General features: G+C 42.5%; 1 protein-coding gene across 3 annotated transcripts in view; it reads right to left on the reverse strand.

Moving 5' to 3' along the window:
- Positions 1 to 3,785: 3,785 nt before the first annotated feature.
- nrxn3b (neurexin 3b) overlaps positions 3,786 to 26,416 on the reverse strand; it is a 458,514-nt gene continuing 435,883 nt past the window's right edge. For all 3 annotated transcript variants that reach the window (XM_074615644.1, XM_074615645.1, XM_074615646.1), the window contains 2 exons: positions 19,969 to 20,047; positions 3,786 to 6,692 (listed from right to left, as the gene is read on the reverse strand). In XM_074615644.1, the coding sequence (XP_074471745.1) occupies positions 5,707 to 6,692; positions 19,969 to 20,047 (1,065 nt within the window). In that variant the 3' untranslated portion in view covers positions 3,786 to 5,706. The remainder of the gene's footprint in view (positions 6,693 to 19,968; positions 20,048 to 26,416) is intronic.

Raw genomic sequence — 26,416 nt, forward strand, 5'->3', positions numbered from 1 at the left:
ACAACACTTAAAGGTCACATATTATGCTCATTTCCAGGTTCATAGATGTATTTTAATGTTGCACTAGAACATGTTTACATGCTGCAATGTTCAAAAAACCCTTTATTCTTCTCATACTGCAGCCTGAGTCTCCCTGCCTCAGAGCCTAATTCAGCCTCTGTCTGAAAACCACTGATTCACAGCCTGTCTCCTCCCACTCTGATTGACAGAAAACGCTGACCAATCAGAGCAAACTTCCTCAACAACAACAGCGTCACCCTCCCCCTCCCTCCCGGAGAAGCTCTGGAGAGAGGAGTGGAGAGATAGCAGCTAGAATAGAGCTTATAAACCACTTTAAAGTTTATAAACCAGAAACTTCACCCAGCGCACGTTACCGGAGGAATCTGATCAGAAATCGGCGACACATGATGAACATCTGCGGTCCAGATTCCAGGTTTTCCTGACGGTTTCTCTCAGGTAAATAATACTATTTATAGCTCTGTTAGTTAGCTCAGTGTTTACCTCATGCATCAACTCTGTAAACCGTAAACATACACTCTGTTTTACGTCTGTCTTTACAGATCCATCTGTGAGAAATGACCGACAGAATCATCCCAGAGGAGAGCAGACAGCTGTGGGCAAATGGCTGAGAGCAGACAGCTGAAAGCAGATGGGAGATACAGAGCTAACCCCATTAGCTACATGCTACCGCTATGACACGGTGTGTAAACACAGCGACCATCAGGGTGGAAAATAGAAGATGTGAAACAGTAGTCAGTTCATTATTTCTGCTAAAAGATAAATGTATGGAAGATCAGAGTAATGGTATATTATTTACAGTAGTAGCTGTCTCTGTGTTACCATGACTACAGACCACCGGAGCTTAGCTTACCATAGTTTACCAGAGCTGAAGACTTTCTCCTGTACCATGTTAACATAACTAACTAACAGGTGAGATGATTACAAATGCTGTGAATAATTAATATTGTCATCTGTCAACTCAAATAAAGTTTGACTGTGAAACAGAAATGTGTTGTGTTGCTTACAAGTCACTATTTACTACCTGTAATCTGCTACATGCATGACATCAAATATATATAATATATAAATATCATCTGTTTAAACAGTGTAATTACATAAAGCCTTTGTGAAAGAACATGTTATATTTAGATGATGGGAGTACATGAAGCCTGTTCTGCTGGTTCTTGCAGACTTTGCTCAAGTTAGGTTGAGGAGGAGAGACAGTGACGCGCTGTGGGGCGGGGTCAGCTACTGAAGGTTCTCTCTGGTTCGACCAGGAAACCCTCACATGGCTTGCATTTCTCTAATGACGTCAGAAGAGAAGGAAAAAAAGCGATTTTTTTTTCTGCACCCATTTCCGGACAAACGGAGGAGGAGAAAAAGAGAGAGGATGGTCTTTTATGATACTATGGTGGCCTGTAGACACACTGGGGACAGATATTGATGTTTAAAAGACATGGAAAAGTGCATTTTGCATAATAGGTGACCTTTAAAGGGACTGTTTGTAACTTCTTACACGCATAAATCAATCCGGGTCGGTGTCCCATGCGCGTTCGCGTGTGGCTACGCTGTTCAGACAAGACTCCAACACAAACTACACGGAAGCACCAAAACCGCAAAGTTATATCTAATGAAGCCCGTCTTGCAAAACAGTGTTGGCCGCGGTCGGAGGACGCGGGGAAACCGTAGCTTTGGTCTCCAGGGCCGGAGTCTCTGCTGTACTCTGCTCCTCTGCTCCTCTGCCTGCCTGCCTTCACTCAGCTCGCTCCACTTCACATGCATGCACGTACACTACACACTGCAGAAGGGTCTCTGCAGCGAAAAACGTTATCGTCTCTGACCGGGTGCCGGCTGTTAACAAGCATTTCTGATTCTTACACAGTCCCTTTAAAGCTGCAGTGGGTAGAATTGGAGCAAATATGATTTAAAAAAAGTTATTTTTATAAAGCGATCACTGACAGTAGTGCATGAGACAGGTAATCTGAAAGAAAGCCTTGCCGTCTCTGAGCAGCTGTCAATCACTCGTGAACTCCGATCAAACTAGGCAGCACTGATCAAATATGAATCAATATTCTGTTACTGTAATGCTTATTTCTCACATAAAATGTTTTCAGAAACATCCTGTAGTGTACTGTTTAGCTGAACAGCCAATAGGAACACTCTCTAAAATGACCTGTGATTGGCCAAAGTCTCCCGTCACGGGCTAGATTCTTTAAAGCGTGAAAACAGAGCCATAAGGAGGTGCAGAAGTCTAGTTTTCTCTCAGAACACTTAAATTACAATATGCTGAAAGGTTATTATGGAATTTTTGCCAAATGATGTCAAAAACGTTCTGCCTACTGCAGGTTTAAGGGTCAACAGGAATGGCAGGTAATAGTCCTTTAGTGCACTGGCATAATTGCAATGTGAAACCAAAACGAACCGGACCGAATGTACGCCTTTACAAAGTAACAAAAACGTGAACCTTGGTTGTGAGGAGGCCCTTGGTGAAAATGGACAAGAAAGCTGAAAGAACACTTTTATTTGCATTCTGTGAAGATTATTCAAAGGTTTAGTATGTCGATTTTATGGCAATGATGGTTTGGGGTAAAATAATCTGCCTAAAATAGTAAATTTATTACAAGCATCTGTCCATCTGTTATGCAGCCTGGAAACTTTAAATCTGCATTAACAGATTTTTGGGGGCAACGGAAACTAAATGTAAACACAAAACTGACATAAAGTTAACTAAATGCTCCACTATGTTCAAAATTAAGACAGTCACAACTTTATCCGTCTGCCGTTAGAGCTTTATTTCTGAAAAATAGCTGTCTGCTGTGACCCTGAAATGCTCCGTAGAGCTGAGAGGAACTGCATGGTGATAATTAAAACGTGTTAATATAAAAATATTGATTATAGCCGCTGTAAACCTGTATTTCTCAGTTGCACTCTGTGCCGTCGCAGGGCAGGATATTGTAATAGGAGGATGAAGTGTGGATTGAATGTCACTGCTTGCTAAAATGAATGTTGTTTTCTTACACATTAACTTTTTTATTGTGTTGACTTATACAGAACAAATTTCCACACATTTTTTGGCGAAGAAAAAAAAAAGAATCTCGAAATGTGGGTCTGTGAGTCCCTCGGTGGAACAAATCCCTGCTGGCCCTCTTGTTCTCATTGCCTGTGGCAGGATGAATGAGTTAATATGTAGTCATTGTGCGAGCTAGATATACTCACACACGCCGCTCTGATATCCTACATCAATGGGCTATTGCAAGTTAATGACCAGCTGTGTGAAGGCCCATTTGCACAAAATATGGACAGTGTAAAAACGAGCTGGGAAAGCAGGTGCTGCCGCCATTGAGTAGCTCATAACCCAGCCATATGGTGGTGGAGAATCTCATTTGGCTGTGCACTCTCATAAAGGCCTGACTCTAAAGAAACCCAAATCCATTCCTCTGCTGTTGTGAAGACTCTGGACCCTCTAATAACCGTTTTCCCCACTCGGCCTTTTTTCTCTTGTTGCATCGATGAACTGTGTATGAATTTGCATAATGATCTATAGGTAAATGATGGCGTTGAGCTGCTCTGCTCCGGACTTCATCTGAATGGAAATGACACCACTTCTTGGTATAAAAGGAAATCACTGAAGCTACAGCAAATGGATGAGAAATTGTGGTTCGGTGAATAGTCTTCGGCGTGAGATGGTACATCTATCTCCATCTCCTCGCTGCATCTTCTCCCGCCTTTACACCAGAACATGGACGAGAGAGTGACAACCACCCGCAGTCTAACATCCAAAAACGTTTGGGAACAACATTTTTTTATTTCTGGGAATTGTTTGGAGTCAAAGGAGCATAAGACAATAATAATTAACTGGTTGAAAAAAGCCAAGTACCAACACAAAAAATCAAAGTGAACATACACACCGACTGATTTTGCATGAAAATGAGAACAAATAACTCAGCAATAAATAATGACATAAAAAACAACATATTGCCGGAAGAGAACGTCATAAAAATGAGACATGAAATTAAGCTACACAATAACAGAAAAAAATGCAAAAAAGACGAGTTGAGCAGACGAGAACATTGACGTCAGAGTTTTTAAAAAAAGGAAGAAAAGAAACAAAAAATAAAACACCTGTAAATCAGTAAGGTGCTAGCAATAGATCTCCAAATCCACCATAATCTGTCTTTATTCTCTTGTTCTGTTTTTTAAATTTCCAATAAAAAAATAAATAACATGATGAAAAGTAATTTCAGAGTAAGGAGAAGTCCCTAATACAAGATCTGAGGGAGTTGTTTTCTATTTGATTGACAGCTTCCAATGGTGAAATATTCATGCGACTGAAGAGAAACACCATCCAGAGAGACTAGACGTCTAATCTAACAACATTTGCTCCCCACCTAAACAAATGTTCCTGTGCACATCATATTTTATCTCCAGGCGCTCCTGGCAAAAGAATAAAAATTATTTCTCTGCCGTGTTGCTCCAGCGGTAAAATCAAATCAAATGATCTGTCTATACAAGAAGAGGACTTTTTAAAAAATCAACAGAAACTTGAATTTTCTGTACAATATTGACCTGCAAAGCACAACGGCTATGATGTAATAAAATATGTAAACATATTTGCTGTTTTTTGACACAGTCGTCTGTGACAACAGATAGAATCACACTTGTTCACACTGGAGTAAGTCTTTAGCCTGGATTTTCTTCTTTTTTTTTTTAAGATTGCGACAATTAAATCTCCGCCGGACACAAATTATGATAATGCATTTTGCCACGGCATCTCAGGAAATGTATAGAAAAACTGGAACAAAAAATGTAAAAAGAAAGCAAAGAAAAATGCTATCAGAGATTTAAAATTCAGAGAAATAACAGTATATTGTGCCTGGTGGATCCACACTTACACACTTGAACACCATCTAGAATTTGGTTGCCGTGCTCGGCAGTCCAATGATTAGCTGAGACGTGAAGGAGGGAGAGAGAAATATTGAGATACATTACTGCATCACATCCTGCTGAGCGGTCACTGAGCACTGCCTAGTCAACCCTGACTGGACATCATCCTTCAAAAAAAAGTACCTAAAGTCAATAAATAAATAAATTACTAACTGAATAAATAAAAAACAAAAAGAACTAAAAAGACAGCTTTAAGTGCACATATACTTTAGCTCGTATCGCATCCATGAAAGCTACATTTAATGAAACCGTTTTGTAATGCGAATCATGTTTTGACTTCCAACTTTCCCGACAATCATAGTTTCTTGAGGTCCCTCACTTACACAGATGCCAGCACCACGTCACATACACCTCACATGCATGCTCAGAATGGCCGAAATGACAGTGATCGTATTTTACAGGGTTACAATGGACAAGGTCGTTAGAACTCCAAGGATCACACACCTCTTGACAGTCACTTGGGGTCGCGTGGATGTGGTGTTATTCACGCTGCCAAATGTCTCCAGCAGGGACTCCTTAAAAAGATCCACGTTGAGTCCCGGTGAAGTTGTACTGCATTGTCTCTCTGTAATGCTTACAATAGTAAGTGTGCTTCCATAAGCCAAGTTCTTTTTGTAAATGTTTCACTGACTCAGTAAGTCTTGAGTTCTCAAGAGATTTTTATCCTTTTTAAATCACAGTTGCCAATATGGTACTGTCAAAATGTTTATAACTGTGTTGCAAACAGTTTATTTTTCTATGTGTTGGGAAATGACTTGATTTCTATACATAATATTCCTTGTCCTTGTCTTTCGGTCTCTTGCTACTTGCGCTGCCTTTGGCGCTGCCGCTGGGTGCTTTATCCTTCACCACAGCGCCATTGGTTTGCGCCGAGTTGCTGATGTAGTTGCGCGTCTCGTCCACTTGGTAGGAACCCTCGTCCCTGTTCCTGTACTTGTACATGGCGTAGAGGAGGATGAGGATGCAGAGGGCGGCGGCTGAGACAATACCCACCACCATGCCCGTGGTACTGCTGGATTCCCGGATCACCTCTGAGGCCCCCGGGGGCACCCGCCGCACCACGCCTGGCACAGTGGGCAACGCGGCAGGCACCGTGCGCAGCATGGGCGAGGTGATGAAGGGGCCCCGTGGCTTGGTGCCGTCCAGATCGAAGGACGTGGGCAGGGGCAGCAGGACTATGTCCGGCTGCGGGGGTTTTACCTCGCGGTTGTTCATTTTCCCGGCGGGCAGCTTGGGTGGCGTGTCCGAGGGGACCGCCGCCGGCGGCGTGCCCCGGAGGTCGGGCAGAGGCGAGGTGGGTGTAGTCCTACCTGCCTCAGAGGCTTTGCTAGGCCTCAAGTCTTTGGCCTCCCACTTGGGCGCGAGGGCTTTGTAGCCGCCTTCATAGGCCGATGTGGTCAAGATCTTATCTGTTACCAGGGAGAAGGTGGTGTAAAAATCTTCATCGTCAGTCGGGGGCAGGCTAGAGTCGAAAGCTTCGCCAGAGCCAAACCCCGAAATCACCATGCCATCATCATCATCATCATCACCATCATCACCACCATCACCATCATCACAATCATCGCTGCCTCGGTCCGACAAGCAAGGTACCCCCGCCTCAGTGGCCATGGCCAAGGATTCTTTGGTGGTCTCAATAATGGTGAGGACGGGGTGGAGGGTTGGGGGGAAGGGGATGAAGGGAGAACGGGTGGATACAGAAGGGATGTCTATGGGGTCCTCGACTAGCACGGGGATGACTAGCTCCCCTCCTGGAAAGTAAGAGAGAGAAACAAACGCCAGTCAGTCAGCAGAAAGTCTTCCATCAGCAAAGCAAGAAGCAGCCAAACACCAAAAGAATCGATAACAAAAGAACTTAAAAAGCAAAGCTCAACATAAGGAGGAAATGAACTGAAGAGAAACAAAGGAAAGAAAGAACGGAAAAGTACTGTACCAGTGCAAAAACAATGAAACTCAGAACCAAACAAGACCCAAACTGAAAGAAAACAACAGCCATAAATAAAGTATACATTGCATCAAAAGGCTTTGAGGGATGCACAAGGGTGAGCCACATTAAACTGACTCCTACATACCCTGCATGTTCTCACATGGCAGTATGCTCTATCAGATATATACTGCACTATCAACTAGTCATGGTTATCATATGTTCTATATGCTGCATGTATATTCATAATTTACTGTATAAAAAAGGTGTGAATTATGTGCAATGCCACACATCATGTTGCCCTATATTTAGTTCCATCTGCATATCTCTCCACATAAATGACTAGTTCAGGCTTTTAAGAGGCTTGTTTCATTTATCTTCATGTGCAAATCCTTTTTAGTCCGTTCAAAAAGTGAGCACTGAAAGATGCGCTCTGTGGATAAAGAGAAGCAGAAGGTATTAGCATTTGTTTGCAATTCAAGTGCAAGCCAGTGGGCCTGAAAGCAAGATAACTAAGTTTAAATGAGAAACTGTTTGCACGGTGTTTCATATAGCTGCTGAGAGAGGCACTTTATAACCCTGTTGACCTACACGGGTGAACAAATACTAAACAACTGAAAAATGACAGAGAACTAATAGGGGAAAGCAGTGTTTTTAGACTGAAGGTGCTCCGAAGTCCAAAAAACATGACCATGAGCCTCTTAAAAACCTGACTTTGACGCGCTTGAGGTCTATCAGAGGGTCACACACTGATCTACAAAAGAAAACCAGCCGATTAGACTGATGTGAGGCTATTAAACAGGCGTTATCAGTCGCTATAAGCACCATAGATATGGGTCAATAGGGGCCTACTAAACCCACTAGTAGGTTTTATCATCTATTCACATGGTCGATCACAGAAAGAAGGTGTAAAAGAAGACGACAGCAACCTCTAGAGACCGTAGTAGTTATAACCAGAGGAAAAGCTGAAGTCAGGCGCCGTAGTATAGAGTGCTACAGGGGTGACATATTTTGTAGGCCAACCAGGAAGTTAGCATCGCCCTGGGTTCCCTCGACAAAAACCCAATGGGATTTTTCCATTGGGTTTTGGATTATTGCAGAAAATAAGCTCTGTGGCAAACAAACGTTTATAATACTGCCATGTTTTATTCATCAAGATAATCTTCACAAATGAACAACACTTCTATGATTTTTCAAGCATAAATGCAATCGCCAGAAGTAAAAGCAAACGTTAGACTATAAACAAACTACAGCACGGTCTCACGAGCACGAGGATACAGGAGGCTGTAAAGGCGGACGAGTCAGAGTGATGATATTTAGTAGTCACATTTAGCCACTTGTTAGCAACCGCCCTTTTTTAAGACACATAAAGGCTTCAAAATTTACAAGTGGGATATTTACTGATGTACTTATATCGTAGAACAAAACTTTAAAATCTCTTAAGCTTGTGTTAACCACAGACATTATTTCAGGCTTCTAACTAAAAACCCATTCAAAAAACCCATTGACTTCGAGACGAGGGAACCTGAAGTGCTAAAATGCTAACTCATTTCCGAGTTTTAGGACTCATTCCTGTAGCACTCTATAGAGAGCATGAAACTCCATATGGGGTGGAGGTCGGGGGCGATGGATGGGACACAAAACACAGGGCTTTCACCCAGGAGGCTGGAGTTTGCATATTATGTGAAACCAACAATGTGTTGTAGTTATTTTAAGCCAAAACACGATGTTTTTCCCTAAACTTAACTGTGGTTAAAAGTGGTTTTGTTGCCTAAACCTAAAGAAGTTGTAGTTTGTTGCCTAAACCTAAAAACACCTTTTTGTTTGTGTTCAAAAGGTAACGTTTCATTCAGTTTTACAACGTGTTATTACACGGCTCTGTTGAATACTTGATTCTGATTGGTCAATCACGGCGTTCTACAGTCTGTTATTTCATTATAGCAGATCGTTGCTATGTATAACTAACTCTGGTGGACCATTTTAGTGTTGAATTATTGGTTTCTTGAGTAAGTAGCAGTGTAATAAGCGGGATAATGTACAGTTTGCGGATCACTGTTGTGAAATAATCCCCTTCAGGGCCATGCAGGACCCCTCCACTTCGCGTCTTGCATCGCCCTGTCAGGATTTATTTCACAACAATGACCGGCTAGCTGCACTTTATCCCTTACTTAGTACATGTTGCTTTTAAGTTTCGCTTTCACTTTTACAAAGTAGTAGGAGCAGTAGGCCCCTAATGACCCACATTGATGGTGCTTACAGCGACAGATAACGCCTATTTAATGGCCTGATAACAGTCGAATCGGGTGCGAAAACCGTCCCGGCAAAAAAGTCACCACTCACAAGTGATAGGGAACAGCATTAGTGGGCTCCCCTATTTGCCCTAGCCTCTTGCCTTTTGACCCCTACAGTTACCACGATGGCACAAAGTCACCGGGCAGTTCAATCACACCTGAATGTTTTCTGATTTGTACTTTTTAGTGGGAGAAACTTGCTTGTAACAGCTTGTGTTCTCTATTTAGGAGTGATTTAACTCTATTGTTCATAACACTTACAGACCTACGTGCTTAAAACATTCCCACATCCACTCATTCTAATAAATCCATTTGGGAACACTCGATACCACATGCTTTACCGGTTAAACCCTGTTGTTCGGCTACTACAAAGACTTTGAAACATTCAGATGTCTATTGAAGCTGCTTATCCTCTTGCCAAAGTGGCTTGTTTGTACATTGCAAAGGCTCACAAACAGGGCACTATAAAGAGATGCAAACCTTTTGGAACAATAAAGAAAAAAGAACACAACAGAAATTAAGGAAAACCGAAATAATAATTAAAAGGCATTGCAAAAAAGAGTTCAGAGTTAGGGCAAACATTGTAAAAAAAACATTCACAAAGTAAAGCCACAGATAGAGCTATCCAGAAAGGGATTAGTAATAAGTAAGTAGAAAAACAGGTAAAAACAAAGTCAGCTCGGAAAATCATAAAAGCCTACGAAAAATAGAAAAAAAAAAACAGTTTTCAAAGGAAGGAAGCATACCATCAGTTTTGTCAACTTACATCAACAAATTGCCCGCATGATTTTGGCAGGAAGAAAAAAAAATTTACAAAAGAAAGTTGTGTAAGAATGCCTTTGGACAAGTTAGGTTAGTTTCTTTTTTAGCAGTTTCTGATTAATTAGTATATATTTCTCTTTTTAGACAGGATGGTACAGGGAGGCAACAACACATACATCCACACATCATGACATGAAAAATAATCTTCACCATTCTGTTCAGGATATCTTTTTTTTTTTTGTTCTTTTGATATTCATTTAATTTTTATATAAAAAGAAAAACTGTATATCTATAATTCTTGCTTTGATAGATAAGTCTCTTCATAAATATCTACAGCCTGATTAGATGACTCTTTTTCTTTTTCTTTTTTTTTGCTCGACTTTAACTTCAGTAATGAACAAATGGATGACTGTACATATCTTAGAATCTCTACGTAAAGGGTTCGGGAGGAGGGAGTGTGAGACGGGGTGGGACCTATGAACATACTAGGAAGGAAATGACATAGATGGGGGTGAACGTGTACATCAGTTGCCATGTCCATGTAAAGGCGGCACGAAGCGGTCGGGCGGCATTAGAGCTTTTGGCTGTAAGGAAGGGATGGGGATATACAAACAATGAGCATATACATGCCCATCTACAAAAGAGAACAGCACTCTCAACACTGACAGTTTTACAAACCCTAAGCTGCAACTTCTTTGCCATGCACAGAAATCAATCGACTCATTCATTGATTAAATCCAAATTTCAATCAGAAATAGCTATTAAATAACAGGAAAATATTAAAGATCAGCATAGAAACAGTTTGGAACACTTTTCACAGATAGTGGCGAGGGTCTACTTTGGAGGTGTCTTCTCTTTTTTCTCTATGAAGACTTTAATTTGCAGCTGCGTGGTTTTTGATGCCCAATCTCTCGTTGTTTACCAAACAGTAATTCATAGAGAAAAGAGGAAGTTTCATTCTAATTAGGGAGGAAATCATCAAACATTGGCAATAGCGATTCTTAGCAAATTAGCATAGTTAAAATTTGAACATTTTCAGAATAGAAACATAGATACACATATATGTGTTTTGACATATATGTACAAAAAAGACAAAAATAAAACAGATTAGCAAGCAAGAAAGAAAGAAAGGCATTAAATCTCTCACACTATCAAAGATGGACAACCAGAAAGCACACACTGAGGCAGACAAAGAGGAAGGGGACAGTTTATAGGCAAAGTGTCACCACCTTCATTTAACTAATAATAAAAGACTTTATTATTAGTTACCAGTACATTTCTCTTGTTAGTATTTTTTAAAACACGGGACAGGGCGTGCAATCTGGATGTACGTCAGAGAAAAGAGAGGTCAATCAGACATGGTTTTATTTTGGATTTTTAGTTCCACTATAAGAAGTTGGGTTAATGCATGCTTAAGTAAGTTGCATTTAGGGAGAGTAATATACAATAACAATACAGCAAGCCGTGGGACAGGTAGGTAGGGGAAGGGGTTTTGAGAAGGGGGTCAGAGGTCAGTAGAAGGTCACTGCCACCAAGGGCTGTGGGATATTTTTCTCAGGCGAAAGAACCATTCATCAGCAGTTAACAGGGGAAGAAGGAGCACCATGGGTGATATATAACCAGCATTATGTGGCATTTAGGCCCGCTGCATTCGCTAATTAATCAAGGGGGAGAGTAGAGGGATAATTAATGAGCTCGTTTTTATTAAATGTTTACTGAAGATGCTTTGCGTCATGGGCATAGCCAACAGCCTTCGTTTGACAGATAAACAGCGTGTTGGGAAGGAGTTCCACAAGAGGGCACGGGGTGGCGGGTTTATTTGTGCCTCTGGTGACTTGAAGGAGATGCGAGAGGCATATTTGTCTTCAGATATCTGGGTTTGGTTCCTCCTCTGCAGGCTGGTTATAGAAACTCATTCTTTACATAAAACTGGGTCTATGAGTTAAGTATAGTTTTACTGTACGCTGTCCTGACTGTGTTTTATCAACACTGACGTCTTAGATGCGATTTACCTGCTTTTCCAACCTTGCTCCACACTTATGTCTGACATGAAATAGTCCTTTTGGTGCCCTAGAACCCTAGCCCCGTAAACCACATCACAATGGTTTTAAAACAAAAATAAAGTTTTTTTTATTTTCATAAATAACTGTATTTATTATAATTAGGGCTGTCAATCTATTAAAATATTTAATCGCGATTAATCACATGATTGTCCATGATTAATTGTGCTTAATCACAAATTAATCGCACATTTTTTACGTGTTCAAAATGTACCTTAAAGGAGATTTGTCAAGTACTTAATGCTCTTATCAACATGGGAGTGAGCAAATATGCTTGCTTTATCCAAATGTGTGTATATATTTATTATTGGAAATCAATTAACAACACAAAACAATGGCATATATTGTCCAGAAACCCTCACAGGTACTGCATTTAGCATAAAAAATATGCTGAAATCATAACAATGGAAACTGCAGCCCAACAGGCAACAACAGCTGTCAGTGTGTCAGTGTGCTGACTTGACTATGACTTGCCCCAAACGGCATGTGATTATCATAAAGTGTGCATGTCTGTAAAGGGGAGACTCGTGGGTACCCATAGAACCCATTTACATTCACATATCTTGAGGTCAGAAGTTAAGGGACCCCTTTGAAAATGGCCATGACAGTTTTTCCTCGCCAAAATTTAGATTAACTTCTTAGCGACAAGCTAGTAAGACATGATTGGTACCAATGTATCCCTTATGGTTTTCTAGTTTCGTATGATGCCAGTATCATATTCACTCTAGCTCTAAAACTGAGCCCGATAAAACCTCCGAAAGATAAATTGCGTTAAAGAAATAAGTGGTGTTAAATCGATTTTGACAGCCCTAATTATAATATAATTGAACAATTAGTCCCTGATATTGTGAGCTTAAAACTGTTCAGTTTCACTACAATTTCCATTTTTATTATTAACAAAAAAGTGCGGCTAGGTAGATGAAAAAGAGGAAGAAAGAGAGTTACAGGGGAGGAAAGTGTATTTCTTTCTATCTTTATTTGTTTGTTCATTTATGACCTCAATGCAGAAAATGATGAAAGGCCTTCACCGGCTTTTTTTTTAAATACTATTTTATGTTTTTATAGGGCGACCAGCGCCCCCCAGAAGGTGGTGTCCTAGGCGACCGCCTATATAGCCTATGCCTTAAGCCAGCCCTGGATATAGCCTGGTGTTCTATTGTATGACAGTAGTGTGTCTCTTCAGCTAACAGCTACTGTTGCATAGCTGTGATAATATTCTCCTAACATAGTCCTGAGCTCCTCGCCTTGTTAAATAAACAATACCAGCCCAGAGAAAGTGATTTCATCCGAGGCTTTATTTATCCAACTCTGCCCTTGTTGTCTTGGCCTTGTTTGCATCCTCTAACTCCGTTTTTGGCTAACAGCTTTCAGCAACTGTTAGCTTTGCGCTATATCAACAAAACACTTGGATGGGAGGGGAAACCGCTGCTAGTCAAGGGTCTCCAGTGAAGGCAGTGCAGAGGACCTTGATGTTTTCGGTAAACACTTTAATCCTGTGTAAGCTCTTGCACAAGCGTTGCACGTCTTGCTGCATTCCTGAAGCACACAAACACGGCGGTTTCTAATGGGTTTGCCTAACCAGGCTGCGTTTGTTTTCCGCACTCGTCAAGATGGATGGGATTTTATTCTAAGCCTCCGTCTCCCCGGCAAATAATTCTCCACTCCGCTAGACCTACAGCCACTTCCTCTGTTTTCTGTCTTTTTAAGCAAAAGGAAGTCAGGCCTTCAGATTAATGTGTGTTTCTTCCTTTTGTTTCTGGTGTTTCTTTGCGCCGGTGCCTACTGACTAGCCCTTTGCATCAATGAGAAAAAAAACTGCTGCTATCTTTTTAAACCACAAAAACGAGAGCATGAAACAAAACGGAAATTTTCCACGCATTCTGCCTTTCATCTTTCCTGGTAAAAAAAAAAAAAGCCTATCTGCGGCCTGCCTCTGCTGGCTTTTGAAGAGGAATTAAGTAAATATAGTTATTTCTAAATGGCTGATTGACTACCTCAGCAGCTTGGAGGCTACAGATGCAGAAATCTCAGAGCAGCACTTTCTCTTCACTTCCCTCTCTCTTTTCCCTTTCCTGGCCTGATCCCCGTGTCCATCCAGCGTTTGCTGAGGCTTCCGAATGGAGATGAATCCCGACGGTGTGTCAGGGATTTGACGATGCTACACCATGAAAGCGGAAAGCCGGTGCACCAGCACCGACCAAGGATGAACTGAGTCAATGGGATTTCAACGCTGCAAATTGTGGGTGAGTCAGTGGTTTGGGGCCCTGAAATCTCATTGTGGCTGCTCACATTGTGCCCAGACACCTGCTGTAGCAGATTCATTCACCTCTACCCACCACAGCTGGGGAGCTGATTACCAGGGAGCCAGCAAAACACATATTCTCCGTGTGTGGACACACTTAAAGGGACATGCCAGGGATTATATTGGTGCCCTGTGCAGTGGCTGAGCTTTCTAGAGACATGTACCTTAAGCTGAGCACTTTACCCTGCCATTAAATTATCTTATCTCGCCTGTGCACACCCCTGCGGAGAGAGGTCTAATTTCTCACTGATGGACAATTCATTTCCATCCTTAAAGTTGAACGATGTTCCGTTTACGACTCCAGCAAAGCGCAGAGGTCTGCCCTGTGAGGATGCATGCAACTACCTCCGGCTGGGAGGAGGAGCATCCTGAAGCCCACGGTGCATGGCAGATAGCTCTTAATCTGTCATCATGTGGCTGGGGCGCATTCTGGCGTATTAAATTGGCATCTCCAGCAGGCGTGGCGACTCGCCCCTGTCAGCCGGTCGATTTGCTGTACAGCTGTTAGGCTGCACCTCTGCACTCGGCGGACATGTGTCAGCTGAATAACCTTTAAACTGATCTGAGGCCTGTGTTGAAGTGACAGCCGGCCCGATGGGGCTTGACGGAAGCCATAGCTTGACGCCACGAGGAAACTCAGTGATCCATCCCTATCATACTTCATTCTGCGCCCCCTACACGTGTCGGAGCTCTTAATATACAGCGGTGAAGAAATCACACACAACATAACACCCGATGCCTCCAGTCTAACATTAATTTGGGCCACAGACTCTCCACTTCACCCACCAAGGCCAACGAGATGAGGAGAGATCTATAAATATGTTAGACCTGCTTGATCTGTGCTCCACTTCATCAAAGGCTGATAGGGTAATGGCGCATGCAGGACCATTTATGGCCCTTTTATTAAATACACAATCTTTTCTAATCTATTTGACTGTCACACAGAGTGCAACAGTTACCCTGTTTGCAGAGATTTGTGGGAGGCTGTCTCGTCTAGAAAAATGACAGTGCTGTGGCGTTTGTTTAAACAGATTGGAACCACCGTAACCAGCAGTATGTCTATTGCTCAGTAGCAACAAGTAAGGGTGAGGAGGCTGGTATGATGAACGGGTGCATAAAACATACGCCTATCCACAGGAGTCTGTGTTCAATCTCTTACCAACAGTCAACAATGAATCTTCCCCTATCCCTAAACCTGATGTTTTGGCCATTTGGGGGCAGCGCTACAAAAAAACATTGACATATTACATCTCACAAAGGCTAAAACGCTCCATACAGCTGAAGTGAACTGTAGTCGGGTGATCACTCTGAGCATCTCCTTTCATATTACACTCACATTTGATCCATTATCATTATAAAAATATATAGATTAGAGCAGCTTTAAACCTTAAACATAGAGGTGGCAGATTAGAAAATGTTCTTCTGGGTAATTTTAACGGGCCTTGACCAACAAGCTGTAGTGTCACTTGTCGTACAGTGGAGCCACTGCAATATAGCACTTTTATGGCACACACATTGAATTGCTGTAGCAGGAAAAAACACAGGTGTAACTAATAACAACAATGATGGCTCAATTCCATTTATGTGTTCAAGGACTTAGGGATTGTGCATACAGTATCCCTGACCAGCACCGTCTCATTCCCAGTTCGTCAAATATCAACGCTTTGTCGCGCCCCTCGGCGTCTGATACGACACACTTTAGCGTCTGTATGAGACACATCGGGCTTTCAACTTCAATGTCAACCCATCCGTGGCAATATTTGACACTGGATGGATGGGTTAAACATAGGACTTTCACCCAGAGGGCTGCTGTTCGTCTCTCGTGTGAAGCCAAAACTCAAAGTTGACTTATTTTAAGTTACATACGTTAGTTAACTTACCTAACATACTTGATTTACGTCATGTTCTTAAATTACGTCATATACTTAACGTACGTAACATACTTAACTTACGTCGCATACATAACTTACGCCACATGCTTAATTTACATCACGTACGTAACATACTTAACTTACGTCACGAACGTAATGTACTTAACTTATGTACGGAACTTAAGTTTTGTAACTAACAAACTTATTCTAACCCTAAGACACCTAAGTGATGAGGTACTAAAAGGTGACGTCAAGTGGTCCTGATTAAGCGGCTGTATATGAGAACAGGTTGTCCTGACACAACTTACCGACACCACCAGTATATAGAGCAAAGTCATCATTAATGTTGCAACATCTGTGCTTTTTCTGCTATGACAGGTCAAAATGTCTGCTCTGTTGTTCTGCATTTGTGCATTGTAAGCGTTGGTTAGTCCTCGTATACAAGTGGGGCTTTTTACATGAGCTTGTTATGATCTGGTCTAACTAATATTAGGCTCTAAAGGATTTACAGCAACTTGTAGGCACTGTATGTACAAATCAAACATGTTCGCATTTGTACTTGTGGATTTATGAAAATCATTTGCATCAATTACTAAAATATAATTACATATTAATCACAAAAATTGCTCAGATTACACGGTAGTGACAAGCTGCAACTCCGTTTAATCACTGTGAAATTAAATCATAAATTGACTTGCTGTTCTCTAAACTGAGCATTGCATATTTTTCATCAGCGATTTCCAGTTAGTAGTTTTTTTCCCCCAGCTATTGAATTCCTTCATTTTAGTTGTACTTTTATTGTCAGTCGGACTTCTAGCGATGTCAACGTGTTCAGAGGATTGTCGAGAATCTCACTGCACACTCCTTTATTTGCCCTCTTGTGGAACTCACGTGGGATAAAGGGAGAAGGTAAGGTTTAACAGTTTTATTAAAAACACACAGACAACACGACCACGAGACGAACCACGTACAGCAGACAAGACAGACGCGGCACTGACAGAGACAGCAGGCACAAGCACAAACACAACACGCCTCCGAGGGAGGAGCTGCCGCGGGGCTACAGCGGCGGCGCGGGACCACAGCTGTAGCCCCGAACACACACACTGACATGTAGTAGAAGCCAGCTGGGGGTTAGCCTGAGACTTATGGGTGGAGGAGAAGCAGTTACATAAAATGGATGCCAATCATATCCATGCAGAAGCAGGGGTGGGTGGGGGGGAGAGGATTATAAGTTAGTCTATAGAGCTGCGGTACAGTCCAGTACAGTGTGCATGCCACAAATGCCTTCTACTTGGAGCAACAGATAGAATAGAAAAACAGATATACTTTGTGGCAATAAAAGTCTTTTTATGCCATCTGCATTCAAACAGACATGTATATGCAGAAAGGCTAAAAGAAAGAAGGTGGGTGAGGCGGGATGGAGGGGGTGGGAGGGGAGGGGGTAGGGGTTAACGCTCGGAAGGGGAGACAGGGAGTCATTCTTTCACACACAACTTTCTTGAGACAGAATGGGGTTGCCTGCACAAGGCCAAAAAAAGGATGATGGCAAGAAAAGATTTTGTTGCCGTTCATTTCCCTATGTTGTATCGAAAATGGGGGGGAGGAATGTTTCTTTAGAAGCCATATGGCACAAAAAAAATAAACACAAACTTGATGAGGAGGAGAATTTTCCAACCACCAAAAGTTCATGCGGCACAAGATGAGGCAAAAACGGGAGGAGTGGACTCTATCCTTGCTTGGAGGATGGACGACGGATGATGAGGAGGACACCAAAAGAAAAAGAAAAACCAACCACAACAAAACAAGAAAAATAAAAATCACCCCACTCGAAAACCCGCCCCGGCCCCCAAAGTAAAGCCAAAAACAAAAAGCTCAAATCTTAAGCAACCCAACAGCTGGGTCCAAATCGATACAGAAGAGAGATGTTCATATGTGCATCACAGGAGAAAAAACAAAATGCAACGGAAAAGAACACCATGTCATGCAACTGTTCATACGACTGGAAGCGGGGGGCAAGAAGGAATGAGGATATGAATTTCTGTGTCAACATGGTGAAATGTACAGTATGTATGAGTGTGTATGACTACATATGTTGCCACTATATGAGGGGAGGGTACCATGTCGTCTTTAGTGAAAAAAGAACTTCTTGCTTCTCACTTTTGTTGCACTTCCACTTTTGAGAGTACTTGGGTTTGAGGTACGGAAAATAAAAAAAGCAGTTCACATGAGCAGCAAAAATGTGCCTATTCAATTCCAGTAATCTCTGACTTAAGAGAGCAACTCGTGCTTATACTGTAGATAAAGAGCCTACAGGGAAAATGGCTTTCTCTTCACATAAAAAGCCATAAGCGCGAGGACCTAAATGTGGTCATAATTTCAAGGAAACAAACGCTATTACAGCGTGATAAGGCTTCAAAGTAAATGAGTTCACAGATTGGAGGAAGAAAGGCAAAATTACTGGCAGAGTATCTACTGAAGTACACCGAAAGACCTCATTTCCGAGAAAAATAAATAACTGATTATCTGTTATGTTCTCCGAGCAGAGATAACAAAAAGAAAGGGCGATGCATTGTTTCAATTTAGGCTTATTATAAGCGGCGAAAAGTGGACATATGCTGGCTGCTAAAATGAGCCATATTGAGCCAGATTAACGTGGCATCAATTAGTCCGCGATGATGGCGTTTTGAAGGACAGTGAAGCAATCAAATAGCCTGAGTTGTTAATGATTTTCAGAGTGCCTACGGGGAGACGCTTCCTACATACTGAGCCAGTTTCCATAGAGCTCCCACTCTCCTGGTTTACTCCCGTACTATTAGGATGTATGCCAGCGGCCCCTGGGCACGAGGGTGATTGACAGTTCCTTGTTGAAAAGTCGTCCAAACCCAAGTCGCCTCAAAATAACCACCTCTTTTAAATCTGCGGTTTTATTTCCAGCTCTGAGTGAATGTCTTATCACTTTGATCTAATCACAAAGTGACGTGAGTGTGTGTGTGTGTGTGTGTTTGTTGTGTATGTATGTGTGAAGGGAGGAGGGAAGAGAGACGATGCGCACAGAAATTCGAGGATATCTGTTCTCTATTAGAATGTTTCAGGTAAGGCAAGCCTCCGACGAAGGAAACAGAGGTACAAACGAGAAGAAGAAGAAGGAGAGGCAGGAGAAGGGGAGGAAGAGGCTCTGTTGCAGTTAGTCTGCTACATATCACAGTATCTATGCTGAAAGCATCTTTGTTCTCGAAAGAATCTCAAAATGTATCCTCTGTCAAGAGAGACGCACACACACGCACAGCAAGAGGAACTCGACCAGTACAGGACAGATACATTTTGAAGCATCAGTGCGGGCGACATGGGGCTTGATACTAATTTTGTACTTTGTGGAGTAAAGTTTTGCTCTCGACCGAATGCTGAGAGAACAAAATTAGTATCAACGCCTTGTCATGTCTGCAACCAGTGGCCCCATAGCTAAGTGTAACTTGTTCTCAGAGATGAAAGGTGTGAGCTTAGACTATAGCTGACTAGAAGATGTATGCATTTACAGTTAACTTCCTACAGAGAGCATGCTAAGGATGTTAATTCTTACTGCTTTCATCCAACTCCAAAGAGTTCTTTAAACTTTAGATATACACTGAGAACCCCTCACACTAGTGTATATTTCTCACAGTGGCTACTTTTCGGAGTGCTTTTTTTTTTTTTTAAGTTACACTTGAAGCTCCCATGGGACATGATGCTAAGAGGAGAGGCTCCTCGGTAGCAAATCAAAGAAAGATAAGGAGAAATAGACCAGGTTCAGAGCAAGCACAACTCGACACACCCATCCCACCTGCGTGTCCGGAGTCGCACTCTTCCAGGTCCTCGTCGTCGCTGGAGCACTCCGCCGACGAAACGATGTCATCGGTCGTCTGCGGAGAAAGAGACACGTTCAAACACGCGCACAGGGGAAATGTGGTTAGGCCCGGGGCTGTACAGTACAGTGAGTCCTCAACTTGCACCCGGCCGTACCCATTCAAGGATATCTCTGCACACACAGACCTCTCCGCCTGTCCTTCGGCTTCCATATATCACTTGGAGTCAATCATATTTCACAGTGTTTATCATTCTTCACTTTATGTGCTTTCCACCTCCGCAGATAATTGTTTTCCTTCACCCTCCGCACTCTGCCTCCGATAATTTATCGCCCCCCTCCTCCTCTGTCGTCCACAATCAATGGCCCCACCAAGCCCTCACAGATCAACACTGTCCCGGGTTCTGATTTGTGCTAAAGGGTGCAGGAGGAGGGAGGGGACGGGGCGGCACACTTGCTAGCTACACCCGGACCAGCAATGGATTATCTGCACCCTCCAGTTCCCACAATTCTGATTTATCCCAACTTCACTTCTTTCGGGTCGACCCATGGAGGACAGAAGGGGGGGAGGTTGTATTTCAGCGGCGGTGCGCTGGGCAGCCGGCGTTTATTAGAATGAATCAGCGAGGCGATAAAATAAGCCCTGTCACCAAGCAGGGTTATGAAATCAGAGCGCTGATTGAGTTTTCCAGTCCTGGCCGAGGGTGTGGGGCTCTAAATATCATTGGGTTTGACAGACTAATGAAACGCGCCCCCATGCTTGTGCTGCCGCTTCCAACGGGGGCCCAGAGAAAGCTGTCCGCCTCTACCGTATGCACACGCACACACACGCCGATGCTCAACATGCATACGTCTACCAAACCTCACAGCGAGAAAGTGGATTTTTCAAAGCACATTCCCAATGCGTGGTGTGATTATGCGTGATGGACTGTGCTATTTTCTGTATCAGTACATTTGATAATGTAGCGTGTTTGTGCTGGTATGCATAATGCACCACATTATATGTACTCCAGCGTGAGGAGGCAAAAAGACGAAGGAAGAGGGGAGGCTCTAAACTAAATTGCTGTAAAATATGGCCCCTTGGTAAACATGACTATTTATTGAAGCCACATTACAGGCGTAAAAGTCTTGCTTATTGCTGAAATAGGGTTATTGCTTGTTATTATGATAGCGGGCAGATGTGGGAGGCAGGGACACAGACAGAGAGAGAGAGATGAAAAACCCGAGCCACTTCAAAGTCTGTTCCAGCAATTTTCAGCCCGAGACCATCTCGCCGTAACCCAGCATCAACTGAAAACACTGCCTTTCTCTTGTCCATTCATGCAGCATTTCTCTGCAGCTGACGCCGACAGCATCTCAGCACAGAGCAAATATTCTCACTGCTTCGGATGCACCGGCTTAGCTTAGAGTCTTACACACCAATCTACATGTTTTAAATGCTAAATTTTGCTGAAGGGATGATCTTTTATTATCATTTTAGCAAGCTTGCAAATTTTTCAATGAAATAAATATTTTGGAACAACAGCCTAGTGTATGTGTTTTGCTATAAGCCCCTTTTCAGACTTGCAGACAGGCACTTCATTATGCAAATTTGACATGTCAATGTCATGTCTAAATAAGCGGCCAAGACAATTTTTTCATAACTGTTGCGATGGCAATCTGACGAACTTGTTACATGTCTAGTATAACATGGGTCAAATCGTAATGGTGATGGCCAAAATTCCGAACTCGAGGCTTCAAAACGGCAGTCCACAAACCAATGATTGACGTCATGGAGACTAAGTCCACTTCTTCTTACAGTCTATGGTCAAATCTGAATTGAATAACGTCAAGTTCAGCGCGTTTACATGCGCATAAGTAACAGGGTTACAGTTCTATAGAAAGCTCATTTCCTAAACATTATGTTAACAAGGAACCTGGTTTCTGTAATTGGGGTAGGGGATTAGAGAAACTATAATTAATGTACTTTAACAAGCGGATTGAAGGCTGCAGCAACACATGCTTACAGTAAGTGCGCAGAGAGAGAGATATTAAGACATCTTGTTCCGTCTTCTTAAGAGCTACACTGTAATAAATTTGTAATGTCTATCATTTCTCATGCATAAAGAAAATAAAATCCGTTGAATAAATCATGAAATACTCTAATGAGATATTTAAGTTGTGGAGATTCTTCTCATGTCGCATCAGTCTGTAAAAATTAGCTTTCATTTATTTTATATATACTGTATTCCCCCTGCGGAGCGGGGGCAAATGAGGAAAAAAAACTCGGAAAACTGCTATAATCATCAGACCATCAGTCTCCCCAATTACAGTATCCATGCAGCAATTTACAACATGTGAGCAGACAGAAATAAAATAAGAGACACATTTCTCTTTAAGGGTGCACAGGCACTGTCAGACTGTAAGCTGAATATAGGCAGCAGATGTTTAAATTCTATTCAACTAGAATTACCGCCTCACGGTTGTATGCCTCCGGCAACCAGTCAAATTTCAGTTTACATTCATGTCTGTCCAAAATGTCATCACGTCATCATTTTATCCTGTTAAACATTTGTGTGAAATTGTCATAATTAGCATAAGAATTCTTGAGTTATGGCCAAAAACATGTTTTGTGAGGTCACAGTGACCTTTGACCACCAAAATCAAATCAGTTCACACTTGAGTCCAATTGGACGTTTGTTCCAAATTTGAAGAAATTCCTTCAAGATGTTCCTGAGATATCACGTTCACGAGAATGGACCGGACGTACGGGCAACCCAAAAACACAAAGCCTCCGGCCACAGCTATTGCCAGTGCGGAGGCATAATAATGAGGATAACATTTATTAGGGAAGTGGCTCCCAAACATTTTTGTCTGGAGAACCACCACAGCCCGATCAAGTGAGCTCAACAACACCCGTCCTTTGAAGTGATTTTAAAAATGTGTATATAGTGTAATTTCATATGTAAGAGATATTGTACAGCGAGCCGGTCATTGTTGTGAAATAAACCCCGACAGGGGCTTCGCGTCGCGGTCCTGCATCGCCCTGAAGGGGTTAATTTCACAAAAAAGACCCACTAGCTGTACATTATCCCGCTTATTACATGGCTACTTACTTAAGAAATCAATAATTTTACTAAAAAACTGGTCCTATAGAGTCCAAGATGAGAACTGCACCCATAGCAATGGTCTGTTATACATAGCAGTGGTCTGCTATAAAAAAACAACAGACAGTAGAACACCGTGATTGACCCATCTGAATCGAGTGTATAACAAAGCCGGCAAAGTTACAAATTCCATTAGAACATTCCTACAGGGACTTACATTGCTATGAGTATGTTAAAGTGTGTGCAGGCTAATCAATGTAATGTAACGGTCAAATGGCACGGCTTTTAACCCCGCGGTAAGCCTCTTGAGAAATGTTTAGAACCTCTGCGCTCTCTTGACATGTTGGCATACAGAGGCCAAAGCCCTGCAACGGAAAAAATCATTAGGAGCTCCATCTCTAAGCCTATTCAGGGAAAGGACCGACTGCCTCGGCTCGTGTATTATAAAGTTGGAATTTAAATGGCAGAAGGACACACAATCATCTATGACTCGGAGTAAGAGACCCTCTAATCTGAGCGACTTTGATTCCACTCGGAGAAATTGAAGAGGGCTTTTGAAGTGCGATGTTTGACATTAGTAGATCCACTAGATGTATGATTCATTTCCATGAACATAAGATGTATCTCTCTCTGCCACAATAGTTCAGACTGAAGTGCTTCCGATGAAGGGCTTAGGGTGCCATTTTTCCGCATTTGGGCTAATGTAGAGCCAAAGAAGTGACACGCGACTCACAGTGTGCTCTCAGAGACGTCGATGATAACGTATAGCACGAGGCTAGATGCTGTAAATGCAAAGGGAGCTCGTGGAGCGGAAAAGGCATAGGCAGCATGTATGTGTGTGTGTGTGTGTGCAGCGGTGGGAGCCTACAGCAGGGTATAGCGAAATGATGCGGTTGGCCAGCAGGACAACAAAAAACTGATTTCACAGCTGGGGAAATCCAATTCTCTGTCTAAATCTCCATAACATAGAGTGGGATATATTTTGGCAGCAAAGTGATTTCTTTTTTGGTGTAATTATTCTCAACAAACGTCCTCATCGTCGTTTTTAAGAGAGTCTGGGTGGCGGGATTTACAGGCTGGTTCGTTGTGTGGGAAGCTTTAATATGCATGCACATGCCTTCTGCTTCCTGTGTGTGAAGCGAGCGTATAATACGCCATGATTTCAGTACATAAAAACCTCACAGGCTATGTGCATCATGGCTGATTATCCTGATTACCCTGCCTTCAAGTGATGCTCAAATTCCTAACTCCGCAAACAAAACACCACAGCCAAATCAATAGCCAGACTTCATTAAAACCGCATTTACCTCTGACCACTTCAGCACATCAACTAAAAGGATCACACCGGCGATCGATGGCGATAGACAGCCTCCTTGGGAGACGAGTCTCAAAACACACAGCTTTCGGTTTCACAAACCGATGGCACTGACACAAACAAAATGGAGAATGTGCAAAGACGCTGGTCCGACAAAGCCCCTCTGGTGTTTAATCAGGAGCTCTGGACTGACTACTGTGAATCAGCCAGCAGCAATGCAGAGACCATTAACAGGCGGAGCTGCAATTACCTCAGCAGCTGAATGGAGTGCATGCTACATCACCAGTCAGGCCTGACCTCAGAGTGAACAATGAGGCTGCACGATTGATTAACAATAAACGTGAAGGTTGGGAAGCCAACACTTCTTTTATTAAAAACTTTTTTTAAGAGCATTGTGCCTGTCCAGCAGAGATTATATATTTTATATTAGGCTACGGTATAAGTAGAGTAGTGTGGAATGAAAGCTTAGGCAATAAATGTTAGATATGAATTACAGTGTTTCATTTTTAAAGGACAGCTTCACAGATACTGTATCAGCCACTTCTCATTCCCAGGGCGTCAAACACCGTTGCTTTGTCACGGTGGTCGGCGTTCGATACCGCCGCACAAGGCACCCTTTAGTGTCGGTATGAGATGCACTGGGCTTTCCATTAACTATAATGTATACCCATCCGTGTCAACATTAAATCACCAGGGAAAGTTTGCAGGGAGTGACTGTTGTGATGTAGTTTAAAGAGCGAAAAGACACACTGATGGTACATGTCCACATGCATGTCGCCTCGCTTCCCAGCATTGGACGCTTGGTGGGCTGCCACTAGTCACCAGGCACTAGGCACCTGATTGGACGAACGAAAGGACAGAAGCTGTGGACATGTACTATAAGGGCATGCGGGAGGGGAGGGGGATTGGCCAAAATAACATGAGGCTTTCATCCAGGAAACCAATGTTCGTGTCCCGTACGTTATGTGTCACGTTACAATCGTGTCCCGTGTTAACAACGTCAAGTCACAATTTCACTGGACAAACAATGAACAATTTTAAGCCCAACCGTGTTGCTTTTTCCTGAACCTAACTAAGTGTTTTTGTTGCCCAAACCTAAGCAAGTGTTTTTGTTTAATTTAATTTAATTTAACACGTGTTTACTATGACTGAAAAGTGACGCTATGGGGTCTGACAAAGCGTCAGCATTTGATGAGTTGGGATGACAACGTGTTGCATATTTTCAACTCAACACTTGCATGCCAATATGTATACGGAGAACGTTTTTGGTTTTGGTTTTGGCTGCAATGTTCCTCATGTCCATACATGGCCCTGAACAGATCCCTTTCAAATGTGACTCCAATTCAAAAGTTGGGGACAAAATCTCTTTGCAAAAATGCATTCCAACTGAAGCTCATATGAGGCTGTCTGAGATACAGCTTGTCTACACTGGTGGTGTTAGTCAGTCGTCCGTCTTAGGCATGTGTGACGGAACAGATACACTTTTATTTGAATCAATCCAGCTGTCAACACAGGGTCGCATTTCACTCGTACATATACATGTATTTTTATGCTTCTATAACTGTTTTCACATATAACTACAATAATTGTGTGATGGCCTCTGAGTGCTGCCATAAATGCGGGTCACTTACACTCCCCATTGCACCTGAACGCAGCTTACGTAGACACTGACGGAGGACTGAAGCTGCTGCTGCTCTGTTAACGTGCTGCAATTGTTACGCGGGCTGCGTTGTGTTACACAATTACCTCTTTGTGTCACTATCGCTCCGCAAGGAAACACAAAGAGGAAATTTCTTACAAAAAAAGAATATACCCACACAACTCAGGCTGCTGAAGCCTCATTATAGCTTAAACCGAAATACATTTTTACACAAACAAGAAGGCTGTGGGTGTTGTTCCTCATCACTTCATTGAAATCGCATTAGGAACGGATGTCTACAGGCAGGGTCAGTTTGGACAGGAGGAACAATTAAAGCGACCACTAGCTCTTTCAGTGCACACATGGGAGTGTCGTATTAAGATTAAA

This window comes from Sebastes fasciatus, chromosome 18 (assembly GCF_043250625.1).
Source record: "Sebastes fasciatus isolate fSebFas1 chromosome 18, fSebFas1.pri, whole genome shotgun sequence".
Taxonomy (NCBI): Eukaryota; Metazoa; Chordata; class Actinopteri; order Perciformes; family Sebastidae; genus Sebastes; species Sebastes fasciatus.